The sequence below is a fragment of the Ochotona curzoniae genome, unplaced genomic scaffold (assembly GCF_017591425.1).
Source record: "Ochotona curzoniae isolate NIBS_2020 unplaced genomic scaffold, NIBS_Ocur_1.0 contig_908, whole genome shotgun sequence".
Taxonomy (NCBI): Eukaryota; Metazoa; Chordata; class Mammalia; order Lagomorpha; family Ochotonidae; genus Ochotona; species Ochotona curzoniae.
Window position 1 is genome coordinate 20,088,655 of NW_024466607.1, and position 15,298 is coordinate 20,103,952.

General features: G+C 41.2%; 1 protein-coding gene across 3 annotated transcripts in view; it reads right to left on the minus strand.

Moving 5' to 3' along the window:
- The window catches only part of ERC2 (ELKS/RAB6-interacting/CAST family member 2), a 628,330-nt gene that overhangs the window by 254,166 nt on the left and 358,866 nt on the right, over window positions 1–15,298 (minus strand). For 2 of the 3 annotated variants that reach the window (XM_040994651.1, XM_040994650.1), the window contains one exon: window positions 11,681–11,692. The exons of the other annotated variant lie outside the window; for it this stretch is intronic. In XM_040994651.1, coding sequence (XP_040850585.1) covers window positions 11,681–11,692 — 12 coding nt within the window. The remainder of the gene's footprint in view (window positions 1–11,680; window positions 11,693–15,298) is intronic. 3 annotated transcript variants of the gene reach the window in all.

Sequence of the window (15,298 nt, forward strand, 5' to 3'; positions counted from 1 at the left end):
TGAACAATGCCCAAATTGTCAAGTACAGGGAGTCACAGGTGGATGGGTAAAGGAAATGGCCATGAGTCCAAACTGTAGTCGTATAGGAAATCTGAGTTAAACATGACTTTTGTTTTAAACACTTCTTCCTAAAACATAATCCTATTCTCCAGTACCTTCACAATTAAATTTTAAATTGTTTCAAGGAGAACGTGTAAGGAAGTATATATGTATGCCCATATGTGCACTCCTCTTGACCTTGAGAGACAGTGAGTGCAAACAACCTCACTAAGCCTCAGTTTACGCATTTATCCGTGGCCAATTAATATGCCCTTCCTTGTGGGACTATGTTAGACAAAATATTTAACATCAGTACTTTACTCAGAACTTGGTCAATGGAAGATCTTTATGGAAGGCACATGGAATTATCTTTCCACCAAATTATGCATAAGATACAAGCTTTTATGGCAAGGCTTGTAAGTTTTCAAATTTTACAAGACTTACTTCATTGTATGATTTGAAAACAATAGCCTACAAATAGCACTTAAAAACATGAAAAGATTGAGAAAAACTGCACTACTCTGCCCAAAACTTGTACATGTTAGAGGACAGGACAAAAGCAAAATGTCCAACAGAGTTGAGAATGCAAACCAAACAAAGGGACCAACGACACACAGTCAGCCCATAATCCCAGCAGTTATAATAGCCAAGAAGGCAACAGAGATCCATTCTAGGAGGCATATGGACAAGGTCATTAATGCTTTAAAACTTGCATGTTTCAAAATTAAAAACAAAAAGTCACCCCAGGGTTCTGTAACAGAAAACCCTCCACATCGGAGGCAGGATACCCATCCTCGGACATGACCATGAAGAGGGAATTACCCTACAGCCGGATTCTTGCCGGCCTGGGGGCACTTGTATGTGGTTTGAATTCTCAACCTTGGCCACCTCGTGTAGATGCAGATGCAATACCTACGTCTCCAAGAGGCTAAGCTCTCTTTCAGAAAATTGGTTTGTCTTGTTTGGGCTTTTTTTTTCCCCCAAAAAGGAAAATCATCATATATCACAACAAAGACCTTCATTTTTTTTTTTTTTTGGCTTTTATGCGGCTGGGACTCTACGATCACACTGTGTGGGGCCATGAAAAACTGTCCCAAAAATGATTTCTGGAAGAAGCAGAAAACCCCCGCTAGAAATACATCTTTTCTCTTGGCTGCTTCCCCAGAATTCCCCGCCGGGAACCGTGGTGAGCAGGCAGGAGGATGGATGGCCATAGGGTCTTCCCCCATTTCTGCCGTCCATGTTTCTTGAAGTCTGTCCAGAGCTTTGGACTGTCTCCTCCAGTCTACAAAGCCACTGCCTCCACGGAGGCCCACGCACTGGGCCCACTCAGACTCACTTCAAAAAGAAGAATTACACATTCCTGCTCAAGAGAGGCTGAACATTCAGACCAGCAGCTGAAAAAAAAAAAAAAGAGGCTATAGGAACTGCCAACACAAACAGCTTCTCAACTTCCATTGTAAGAGCTTTTCATCAACACTCAGAATCCTTTGTATTCTAGAAATGGCTTTCCACCCCCAAAAGCAGCCCATTAAAGAGTGGTCCCTACGGTCCCAGGAGTGCTGGGGGCCAAACCCATTTATATTAACACAGAAACTCTTGCCTTGGAATACAATGCAATGGTTAAGATTCTGGCTCTGCGGTGAAGATGGCCTGTCTCTTTTCTTCAGCATCTGTGTGATGGGGGAACGAGTTGCCTAACTTCCCTGAGCCTCGCTTTCCTCGACTCAAAAATGGACTTAACAGTAGCACTTTGGCCATAGAGCTGCTGCAAAGAAGCATCAGACAAACAGCACCGGGCCTGGCACTAAGTTCTCAGCATGGTCTGCTCTTACCCTTGCTGCCACCGCAGCAACACCCACAGGCCCCTTCACTGAATCTGCCCTGGCCCCTTTGTTCTCTTCCTGTTCTTACTTACAGTCACTACATTTTCTGCTTTGGGGTTCGTTGTTCCTGCTTTGCTGACCCTTGTGGACACATACCTTGTTTTTCTGGAAACCAAAGGAAGATAGAGATACAGGCTGATTTTTTGTGTTTTTGACTTAAATTTTGTTTTCATTCATCCGTCAGCCCTACATTTTTAAAACCTGCCTCTTCTTCAGCACCTCTCACACGACTGCTCCGTTTCAGTATCATTAGTCCGTCCAGCTTGGGCTGCTGCCTGCTCCTTGTAGCACAGTGGATTCCCCACAAAGATAGTCCTGCTCATGTTCTTTCTAAGCTCAAAAACCTCCAAATCATTTAGCTCAGTACTCAAGGCTTTCCCCTATACTAGCTGATCTTATTGTTTATTTTTTTGGCTTGCTCTTCCTCCCTGCTCCATGTCCTAAGCTACACAACTACATTCATTGTTTTAAGCATGATTTGCATCGTCCCACCTCTGCTGCCTTTGCTCAGGTTCTTCAGAAACTTCTACATCTGGTAAAATCTTTTCCATGTTCCTGGTCCAGTATAAACACCAGCACAGTTGTAGAAACCTCCCCCAACTGCTCTCTCCTCTGAATGCCCATGACACTCATATACAGTCTGCCACCTTCTGCCATGGGCAATACCTCTCTGTCTAGTTTCAGATGTTGCTGCCAGTCTATATAATGGGCAGGGCTACCTTGTTATTGCTAAACATCTAAAGCAAGCATAGTTCAAACAACTTGGTGTTTCCACACCTGTTCTTACACCTGTGACATTTAGGCAAGGACTTCAACTGGGCAGGTAAGCTTGTACTGAAAGTTTACAAACGAGGCAATCCAAGAAAAAGATGCTCCTTCTGGGTCTCACAAAGAGAACGTGGAACAGCTGTCCCGCGTGCGTGGTGATGTTAGATACGGTGTTGTTCACTATCTTGTACCCCAAGAGCCTCCTCGCTGTGGACTTGATTCCCTTCCATCATTGCCCCAGTGCGTAAAATTCCACTCCACATGCCTTTCCATAGCTTCCAATAACTCATACTTTTTACCTCCTCATAACTCTATTTCTTTCCAGTTCATATTATTCATATTCATAGTATTTCTTTATTCTATACAAATTTATTAAGTGCCTGCTATGTTTCAAGCACTATTTGAATTCGACTGGTTCTTTCCAGATAGAAGTTCCATCCTAGCCTGAAAGACGCACATTGAGGATGCAATTCGCAGTGTGTTATTAATTATATGAAGGGTTTTCAAAGATTCTTGGAAAATGCACATTATGAAAAGCTATGCAAGGATTTCAAAAAAATTCTCATGCCAAAATAAACCTATTTTTAATTCCATTTTTCATGAACTTTCAAAGTCCCTCTCCTAGCAGTCTGTGTAGGAGCAAAAGACATGAAATAACCTGAGAGTTCTTCAGCAGGAGACTGGCATAACGGATAGTGTGCAGGCGTAAGAGGTAATGTTTGGATGGCTATGGGAAAAATCACAAATACCTTAGTACCTTGTTAAGATTAAAAAATCTCAACACAGAACAGTGTTTATTATAGCATTACATCTGTCACATAAAATGCCATGATAAAAACGTGACTGATCAGTGACTGATCAGCTTCTATTCCTCAGAATGTTGCTGGTGGGAAGTGTTCTGAGCTACAGGTAGTATCAGATTATTATTATAATAACAAATTATTATTTAATGAAAAAGCAAAAGTTAATGGACAAAGGAAACAAGCAGATGAAAGAACATACTTGGCCCATCCTTTAAACTCAGTTTCAGGTCTCTAAACACACGAATACAAAAAGGGGCCCAGTGTGGTAGCTTAGTGTCTAAAGTCCTCGCCTTGAAAGTGCTGAGATACCATATGGGCATAGTTTATGTCCTGGCTGCTCTTTTTCCCATCAATTCTCTGCTTGTGGACTGGGAAGGCAACAGAAGACAGTCTGAAGTCTTGGGACCCTGCACCCACATGGGAAACCTGGAAGAAGCTCCTGGTTCCTGGCTTCAGACTGTCTCAGCACTGGCTATTACAGTCACTTGGGTAGTGAACCAGTGGACAGAAGCTCTTTCTGTCTCTCTCCTTCTCTCTGTAAACCTGAATTTCTAATAAAAATAAATATATCTCTAAAAAAGAAAAGAATACAAAAAGGCAGTGTTTCATTCTTATGTACCTTATTCTAGAAAAATCTTCAGTGTGTCCTTATATAACACAAATAAATACTTAACGAACTAACAAAATTATACAAGCAGATTCCTTTTCAATAAGCTTAAGATGGGTTTCCTATGTTTGCTTGTTGATATCCTTGATTTTAAAAAAAAGTTTTCAGTAGGATAAAGCTTCCAAGCTTTCCTTCACAATCTCTCAATGAGTTAAAGGGATTTAAAATCTTTACTTTGGCAGCTAGAAAAACAATGGAGGCTGCCTCGATGGCACCATCTCCCACTTCACTCTTGCATCAGCTGGCATGAAAAACCTGCACCCCACATGGCTTGCTGAGCCTCCACACTGGGACAGTGCTTCATGTTCTGTATGCATTGTGATCACAAGCCCTGAGCAATGAATTGTAATACAACCATAGCTTACAGACACAGGGATAAAAACACATCAAGTACTTTGCCCAGCGCTATAGCCATGAAGACACTGTTAGCAGCTTCTTCGGTTTCCTACATCTGATATTCTCATGATAGATGACAGGTCGAACAACTTGGCTAATGAGTGAAATATTAATGACAGTATTAGGCAACTCATAGGAAATCCAAGAGCAGTGCTTCTTTATCGGCTCAGGAATCCCTAGAAAGCCCTTGTATTGCATGCTTAGGTGGCGGAAGAGCACCCACACTCAGCAAAGCGATAGGACACCTATCTGCCAATTATGCTGTGAGTGTTTCTCACCAAGGCCCATTCATTGCAGGTTATCAGAAAATTCTTGGAGCTCTTCATTACTATGACCAACTCATTCTCTCCCTAGTAATTATCTGAGAGCAACATATCATGCTGTCCTTGGAACCATCAAACTGACATAGAATTACATAGCAGAGGGCTCTGAAGTTAAATTTAAAACCACTCTTTTACACTTCAACTCACACATCACATCAAGATCTATTCAGCCAATGGAATATTCCAGTTGACCAACACCAAAGGCCAGTAAGAGTCTATTCCATTACTTCATGTTCCTATCTGGGGAAGGTGGTGGTTATGTTCTTACAGCTTCAGAAAGGGATTTTCTTCCCAGGACCTGAAGCAGAAATATGCAAAGCAGTTCTCTGGAGGAAATTCTGTCCTCCCAACACATTAGATGGCCCCAAGTGTTGCCCTCCTAATTAAGGCTGGGTGTCTGATAAGAAATAGAACAATTCTTTAAATCACTGCAAGAGCCACAAACTTTTCATATTTCATCAAAAATGTAAAGCATAACTTACTGTACATACATATCTATATATGAGTAGATTTTATATAACAATATTACCAATTTAAAAAAAAACTGCAAGAGCGGGGATCTACAAGCTGGCACTGGAACAAGAGTCTCTGGACTGAAAGAGAAAATTGCAGAGGCTCTTCAAGTTCAATTATTTCCTTTATAAGACTTACACTATAGTTTCTAGAAATAAAGTCCTATTAAAAGTATTCAGCGAATGTCAATTTATGTTCGTAGGACTCATAAAATACAGAAAACATTTTTTTATTTCTACTCCTAGCAGTTGCATCCAAAGCAAAGTCAGTCCATTTATGGCCTTTTCTTCTATTATTTCTCATATTATTTAGTTTAACATTATAACTAATTTCTACCTACCTATTCATCACTGCATTTACAGTAAAATGAAAGAGAGGCAAATATTAACAAAATCAGAATCTCCCCTCCCCAAAGAAAATCTCTAAAGCTTTGAGCACTGTATTTCTTTTTCCACAGAAAAACTCACAAGACCTACTCATTTTTAAGTAAGTTTTACCCAGAAGGTGGGCTTTCCCAAAATGTGATATTACTCAGTGTGGAAATTCCCAGCACCTTGATCCAGTCACTGGACAGTCCCAGTCACTGGATGGTTAGGTTTCCCTACAACTTGAGCTAGTATTGTGGATAATGAAGTGATAGAATTCACATTTCATAAGAAAAGTCATATAAAGGAAATAAGATATTATTTTTGCTAGAAAGTGATTTATAATAATACCGAAAAACTATTTTTTTAAAAAAATTCTTTCCCTTTCTCAACATTTACTGAAAAGGCTAACATATCTTGAGAGATTTACTATTTGCTGATATTCATCCATATGGTAGTATCAACCGAAAGCCCAGAAAGGGAAGGAATGAAGAAAAGAAAACTTTTGGGGGTAAAATATGAATGAATAGCTAACTCTACCAAGTTGGCATCTCTTCCTATGTGTCAGGAGTTCTTAGGCCTACTGGAAACCATTTCTTGATTTTACTGCTGTTGTTACGACAAACAGACAAGTTAAGAACAATTTTATGGTCTCCCAGGAAACTTGAACACACACTGCATAACAAGACATTACAATTGCAAGGCTAACTGTATCACTCCGGTTTTCACAATCCATGAGGCTAGAGATGGAGCACCAGTACATAAGCTCAAGAACAAGTCAAGAAATGAAAACAATATGGAGCCCAAAGGCTTAATTCCATAAATCACAACCAGCTCAGCTAACCATTAGCTATGGCAAGCCCCACCCAGGTCAGTATCAGAAATGTGCAAGTATCAAGTCTGGCTACATATCAATGGCTCAAACCATTTCTAAATATAACCTCCACTTTATGTTTGCAGAAGCTGTAAATCAGGCAAAACAATTTTTCCCTCCCCAATAAAATAGTTGCACCCAAAGCAAAATCAACCAATTTTTGGCTACCTACCAATTTGGCTTGGCCATAAAATCTTCTGACACTTCACCAGGAATGTCAGCATTAGTATAAGAGGGAATAGCTTTAAGAGGGAAATGAGTTTCTGAACTATGGTTATCCCCTGCAACTCTAAAGGAAAGATGTGTGTGTGTGTGTGTGTGTGTGTGTGGAGGGAAACACACCTGAAAACCAGTTTTTATAAATATTAGTATAAACAGGACAAATTATTTTTCTTAGTGGCCAAATCCTTCCTTCTAGTAAGTACTGTGCTTTGAACTCACTGAGAAGAGGAATCGTGCCTGTTTTAGTGTTGTATCCACAACATTCAGCACAGATCCTCCCATGGAGAAGGTGTTAAGGAAGGAGGGGAAAAGGAAGGAAGAGTGACAGAGGAAAGGAGGAGGGAAGGAGAAAGGAAGAGGGGGATAAGTTCAGATGGTGATACCTCCTCTTCTTTTACTCATGTGTTTTGTTTCTTTCCTGTGCTTTTAAGCCCGGCGAGGTGGCGCAGTGGTTAAGGTCCTTGCCTTGCACGCCCGGGATCCCATATGGGCGCCGGTTCTAATCTTAGCAGCCCCACTTCCCTTCCAGCTCCCTGCCTGTGGCCTGGGAAAGCAGTGGAGGACGGCCTAAGGCTTTGGGAACCTGCACCCGCGTGGGAGACCCAGAAGAGGCTCCTGGCTTCAGACCGGCATAGCATCGGCGCGTTGCGGAAGATCTTCCTCTCTGTCTCTCCTCTCTGTATATCCGCCTTCCAATAAAAAAAATAATAATAAAAATAACCATAGTTCAGGTTCAGTTGAGATTCATAATACAGTGTAAGCAACAATAAAAAAAAATAATAATAATAATAAAAATAAATCTTTTAAAAAAATTTAAAAAAAAAGAATGCAACTTGACAGAAAAACAATCATATTTTGCTTAGGACTTTCTGTCTGCAGCCAAATGTGTCATTCAGTATAATCAATTCAATCGCTAGAAAAAGCTCATTAGAAACTACCCTTGGAGCCCAAGAAAATGGTGGAGGGAGTGAGAGAAAGCTAGTGAAAGGTCCTTTCTTCAGTGGTCATTTATTCAATGGCAGTCAAGAGCATGACTCCTGTCTCCAGTGTGTGACACCACACATTCCATGGAGCCAGACACCAAGCCAGCAGACTCCGGAACGGTTTGGGCAAAGATGACACCTGAGTGAGTCCCAGCTAGGCAGGATTTCCACAAGGAAGAGCCAGAGGTGGGAAGTTAATCTTGGAATGAAGGGAGAAGCTGGCTACACAGCACATAAGGCAGTTTTTTTTTTTTTTCCTATCTTCCCAAATCGCAAATACACCCTTGGCACACCATATTTTGGAAACTGTTAATTGAACCAAAGTGTACCATTTTCCTCACTACAAACATTCTCACAGTTTTTACTCAGCAACTGGAGCAAAAGTGATAAAAGCTCCAATTTGCAATTCAAAAATCATTGACTTCAGGGAAGGGAAAAGCACTTTACTTATTAGCTGCATTAACTTGAGCAAAATATCCAACTTTTATGAAATTTAGTTTCCTCTTTTCTCATATGAAAGAATGACTGTGCCAACCTCCTACATTTGTTAGGAAACATCAATTGTACATTAAAAACTATGATCACTTCAGCACTGGCACTTAACTTCTATTTAATTTATCGTTGTTTCTATCATTCCCATTATTTCTGTTATTCTCAGCCAGGATCAGAAAAACAAAAATGAAAAATGCAATATGCAGCATTTATTAAACAGTTTGGTCTACCTCCCACCGGCTACTCTTTGGAAACGCTAGTATCATATGCTGCAGCCAGCCTGGTACCGAGTGGGAGTTCACTCTGTGTCTATCCAGGGAACAAGACAAAGAAATGATTACAGAGAGTCAAGGGCAGGACGGTCAGAGGATGCTTGGCGCAAGGTGGTTTTTATTATTTTCTTGGGCAGTAGGCTTCTGAGGTCTGGGAGGAGTGACTTCATTTTTCACTAGAAGGATAAAGAATTGAGAGCAGAATGTTTCAGCTTGAAAGAAGAAGCATCACAAAGAACTTATTTTGGTGGGAGTGTTTAAAGTGACTGGAATAATGAGTTCATGCCTAATGCCCAGCCACAGCCACCAGCCACAGCCTGTCTGTAGGGGGAGGCACCCGGCTCGGCATCACTAATGTCAGACATGTGATGTCCACATGTAACCCAGAGATGGCTACCGCTTCTCCAGGAGGAGACACGAGGCCCAGGTGATGCAACAGCTGACTTAGGACCCAAATGAAGCTGGAAGCTGGGGTGATTAGGAAGCCCACGTTTTCTGGCTGCACTCAGCTGATTGTCCGGCAGGCTTGTGAACTGAACCTCATATGATCATTTTTTTTAATTTTTTAATTCCTGAATTTATTTAGATAAGCTCATCTGTCATAAGTCACAGGCTTATCTCACACCCAGTTTCTAGAAATGAGCAAGTTGCACACAGAAACCCTGCCCCCTGAGGGCAGCGCAAGAAACCTGTGATGCCTCCCCCATTTCTCACCATGCTATACAGAGTTTATTTAGATCTGAGAAGGCTAAGAACACGACATCTGTGTTTCACCCAACCCAGCACTGAACATCCCTACCTATAATTAAGCATGAGCATCTACATAGAGCTTGAAAAGGAAATGATTTCACATTATAAAAAAGGTGGCGGGGAGAGAACTTTCCGCGTAGTCAGAAGCACATAAAAGAGGCCCAACGGTCAAATTTTTTAAAATCTCACAAAAGGAATACAGGGATAAGGAGGGAAGACATCAGATTTCTAAGGAACAAAGACCAGACCCAAAATGTGTGTATGCATTTTCATACATGTACACACTCACATACACACACATTTCAACTGTAAGCCACAAAAAGCAAGTGCATGGCCCAGAGATCCTACACCAAATCAAGTGTTACATTTCATTTTATTTCAATTGGTAAACCTGGAAATGGTTGGAATAGAAAGCAGAATTGACTGGAAACTTGTCAAGGCTGGCTTCCAGAATTCTAAAGAATTCTGTTTCCAAAGAACAAGGCTGCCCAACTCCCCCTAAACTAAAACTCCAACCAGAGATCATTAACTGTGATTGTACATCTTATTTATCATGCCCATTTGGTTTAGTAATCATGGAATTAGCTCAAACTTGATTCAACCTGATGATTCATCCAGCTAGATTTTTGAGTGCATTTTCCAAATCCCATCAGTATGTCTCGTCCATGGAACCACGGGTTACCCTCAAAACCCAACCCCTCACACTGCACCTTGTCCTCTGAGAGTTCACACGCAGTGTTTATTTACCATAAAATTGGAATCAACCAGCTACTGCTCAATAAAGTTTCTTGGCACATAGCACAGCAGACAGCATACAAAGACCTGAACTTTCGGACTGGGAGTTGGGAGGGCAGTGAGAGTAAAAGGGGTCCTGGTCTTCTTTATCAATAAGTCTTAATTAGGAGCAGCAAAAGAGAAAAATAAAAAAGCAGGCAAGAACTAAAGCTTCAAGCTTCAATGAATGAGTGGATCCAAACCTTGGAGCAAAGGTTTGGGCTTCACTAGGCTGGCCAAACTGCCCCTCCCACCACAGTAATTTCTGTGTTTCACATGTAGGTGCCCCAGATTTGTTCTGTTGCAGACAGTAAATCAATAGCCATTAGGTTCTCATGAGAGCAGCTCTGTTGGGCTGTTCTTTTAATCTCTGATTATACTTGTACTGCGACAAAGTTTGGGGCTTCTCCCAGCAGCAGTTCAGGCTGTTCCTGTGGGAACCCCAGTTGATATGTAGGGACAGTGGAGAAGTAATCAGGTCCCATGAGCCACTGGGCTAGCGACCGGCAATAAGATAGAAAGCCCTGACTTGAAACTGTTGCTAGCGTGAATGCCATGGTTGGATAGCTTAGCGGACAGAGTAAGGGGTGCAGCTCCTACACACAGAGAAGAAAATAATATAGTTAGCTCCTCAAAAGAGCGAATGTACTGACTACCAATGTGATTTCAGACTTTCTCCTTTGGAATCCAGGGGACCTGAAGTCATGCCATTGAATGGACTGAGAGAGACAATTCAGTCACCCAAGGTCTGAGCCAGTGGATGGAACACGTCTTTCTTTCTGTCTCTGCCTCTCCCGCTCTGTAACTCTGCCTTTCAAATATATAAATAAACCTTTTAAACATTCACATTTCACTTCTTAGTGTCAGGGTATACATAGTCAACAACAGATCTAGTTTACACTTGGTTCCATATGCTAGGCCCTAGGTAATTAAAGTATGTCTTATGGCTAATAAAAATGAAGATAAAAAGTTAAAGCCAAAACAATGACAGGAAATAACATGTGTGTACAATATGTTACTAACACACTGATAATTTTCAAAAGTCACTTTAGAAGAAGTATTATAAATCTTTCAAAACACAGTGATTTATTAAGCGAAAACTCTGAATTGTTTGGACTATTAAATTTAGCTTTTAAGCTGTTGTGTCATGAGGGGATCTTTTGTTCCCGCAGGTTAAATTTAGCATCTTGCATTTTGTTTTTCTAAAACTCCATGTTGTATGCAGTCAACTTTCTGAGCTGTTCAGGACAAATGCATTTGGGAATTAGCATGAGTTTGCAAGCCAGGAATAAAGTTTATCAAATAATTTAACAGTGACTTATTTCCATCTTCTTTGCCTTTTCCCACCTATACAGCATTCTCATAAAACCAAACTTCCCTAGGCATGCAATGAAATGGACAAGGTGGCGGGGCGGGGATATTAGGGGATCTGGGGGAAGGGAATGTGATGGCCAGAGGAAAACCATTTCAGAAATGTGTTTGTTAAACAAGTGCAAGCAATAAATTGAGCTTAGAAGGGAAAGGCAGTTAGAAGAAAAACTCAAAGTACTGACCTGAGAGTCAAGCTGATTGGAGCAAGGGTGAAAGCGGCAATGTGGAGGATAAGCAGAAAGGAAAAGGCATAGCGAAAGAGAATAAAAGGAAGGAAACACATTAGTGTTAAACATAAAGCCAGCAGATGTTACATCAGCAGGTTTTATAACCAAATGAAGGACAATAAAGCAACATTTATCTGATATTACCCCACCACCACCAAGGAAGGGAGAGGGGGGCAGAAACCCAGGGAACGAACTGTAAGCTGTTTTGTTAAATAGCATACATAAGAAACCAGTCTCTTCTCTCATGCACATAACCCTAACAGGCATCAATGTGATTCAGAGGTACAAGATTCCCACAGCATAGTGACTGCAGTGGCCCTTTCCAGGAGGAATAGAAAGTTCTTATCTGTACACATATAAAAATTTTACTATTTAATAAACTAAAGTGGAAATTACCACGATACGCGGCCTATAAGTTAGTATTGATGTCAAGAAAATTATTATTTGAAAGCAGCGAGTTGGATGATTATATATTTTTTTCAGTCCTGAAAACCAAAAGGAGCTGAACAATTTGGCTTGAGGTTCAAAGATGTCCATTCCAGATTCTCACAGAGGGCTGTACCTAGCAATGGTCAAAGATCTCATGAAGAGTGCTTTGGTGTGGAGCCACCTGCCTGTCAGTCTCCCAAGAGGGGACAGGGGAGCTTCCCAAGCTGACAGCAATTTTTTTCAGTTGTGACAGTGAAGTTCCGACTTCATCGCTGAAAACGGCCAGATGCTCGGTAACTTATTTGTACAAACATGTCTAACATACCCTTCTAACCATTCAAAACAGTAGTTTCTAAAATCAAGCCAAAAATAAAGAAGTCATAAAAATTATGATCATCTTCCTGGTTTCCACTAAGTGGACACTGCTTTTGTTCATCTTTCAAATGTTCTTTGCAAAAAACAAACTGCATAAACGAATTCCGTATCAGATAACTTCTCAGTGGGAACCCGCCCTCCCATGCTAGGGAGAAGCCATGTTAAGCATTTTACACCAGAGGAGACAACACAACAAAATAATTCTTCAGTATAAAGCTTAAACTGGAATATCTCGAATAGAAACAATATAGATGATAATAACGAAAAAATTAAAGAGAAATTTAAGAATTAAACACAGAATACAAGTGTTGATTTGCTAATCCCTCACATTGGAAATTTCCTTTCAGAAGCATTTGGTGATCATAAATTGCAAAAGCAGTGAAAAATGAGTCGGGCCAGTCATGGTCACTGTGGGGACTTGGGCAACGCTGGCCCCAGCTACCATTTCAAATCCTTCTGGATCAGAAGCAATCCACTGAGTGTCCTAGCCAAGATGCAGAGATTCCTAGGCTGAAGTACAAGTAAGAACATATTTCAGATTTAGTTGTCTCTTTTAAGGGTTCACAGTGTCCACCAAATTCTCAGAGGTATCCATAAGGTTTGTGTCCCACCTCAAAAGGTTGCCAGGGATGTTGTGTTACCACCTGTTACTTAATGGAAAGAAATGCCTTCAAATACATTAACAAACCCAGAGTGACACTTGCTCAGCAAGGAGAGTATACATATCAACCCAAATAAAAATGGTATCGAGTTTCTTTCAAGCACCATGAAACTTTTAGAACACATTATCATGTTTAAAAAATAATAATAATGCTTAAGTTCATGTTTTGAAAAGAGTTCTGACAAGCGTCAAGGAAATTACGTCACAGCTTATGGAGCAAATCAGAAGGAAAAATGATAGCCTCTCTCTCAACTTTAGATAAGGCTAATTTTAAGGCATCTACTATGATGTCTCAGTCTCTCAATATGTGCTGGTGTTAGTCCTGGACCCAGTGAAACTAAATGGTACCTTGTTTTCCATTCTGATGATATGTGTTAAGTGCAGACGCCCTGGGGATCCAGCCTTTTCCCCACAGCCAGGGAAGGATGTGATTGAGAGCTCCATTTGGGCATTCCCCATTCTCTAGACAAATATCAACAAAACCCCTAACGTACTTAAGATAATTACATGAAAGGTCACCCGATGGATTCCTTCCCATGGGTGGGATGCAAGAAATCCAGGGGCAGCGGGTCTTGTTTGACAGGCTCTATTAACCTCAACTCTTTCCCTAAGGCACCAAAGGATTAATTCTGAAATTCTAAATAATTCTCATAGACTTTGACGGGCTCCAACACAGCAGCACCACATATCTCACTGCCTCTAATGTTTCATTAGCTACTTGGATGTGAAGCAAATGTGATCACTGACTTCATCCATGAAATAAAGACCTCTGGCTGACTTGGACCAACTCTCAGGGGATTGCTTGAAGCTGTTAGGCAGGCCTGCATGTGGGGACCACACTGGAGCAATATGCACTGGAAGATGCAAAATCTTCAGTGGTGGATGACAGACATTGACCATGTGAAGTTGAAGGGGACAGCGCACTGTGAAAATGCCAGCCATGTGCTCCTTGGACCACATCTATTTTTGAGAAATGCAACCACGGGAAAATGGGCAGAAGAGCATGCAAATACAAAGCTCCCTGTAACAGAGGGGCAGGCTGACATCAGGATCTTCAGAGATCCCTGACCCAGGACGTTTGGTTGTATATGGCCGAAGTTCTGGAATATTTTCAAAACGCTAGCTGCTGTAGAAAGAGGCCTTTCCACTCTGGTATGTGACATTACAAGCCAGAGACCACAAAATTTATTTCAAGTTCACAGTTTTGGTTTTCGAAATCACAGACTTAATTGCAAACACTTCTCCATGAGTCTAACACGGAGAGACATGTCACAGTCCTAAGAGATCGTTGGTTTGCAACACTACGGAGGGATGAGAAGTTTGCAGTTTAAAGCCAGCAAGTAGAGGTATCGTCCAGGTAGTAAAAGGCTGCCTGACCATTCTGGGTAGATGTTTTGGTGGGAAGACACATGTAGCCCAGTAGATAATGCTCCAGAAAGGCTAACCAAGGCTGGTCCTTCTTTTCCCAAGAAATTTCCCCTCTGGTCTGCAACCCCCGCCCTCCTCAGGGGCTCTGGCTGAAGCTGAGGCTGAGACATTTCCCAGACTTTGTTCTGCTCCTGGACCCAAGACAGAGGCAGGCAGAGACCTGGGACAGAATCAAGTCCCACCACACGTTTTATGAATTACAGTGCCTGGGAGGCATCAGCTTTAAGGGGAGGCAAAGGCAGAGATAAAGAAAATGTGCAGAAAGTACATAAAGATAAATGCCTGTAAAATCACTGCCGCTTTAATGCATTCCATATTGAAGAAATAAAACTGTGAATATTCTTGATGATTTAATAGCAACAGTGTCCAGCCAAGACTTATTTGCCCAACCAGACAATTAAGCTATTTATATGTAAATGTTTTTGGTACTTGATCCCGATTTTCGCTTATAGTTCTGGGGAGCTGGTGCAGTACAGAAAAAAATGCCTTCTAAACGTGGGCACATTGCTTTTTCTTGTCAAAGAAGAGGCTGATCTCTTGTGGTCCAGCTATCATGACTGCTCTCATCGGCGCATTGGCCAGTCCTGAATTCAAATTCTGACATTAAAGCTTGAAGCAGTTGATTAATCTTTCTAAGTCATAATTTCTCATCTATAAAATGTTGACCTGGTTACTCCTCT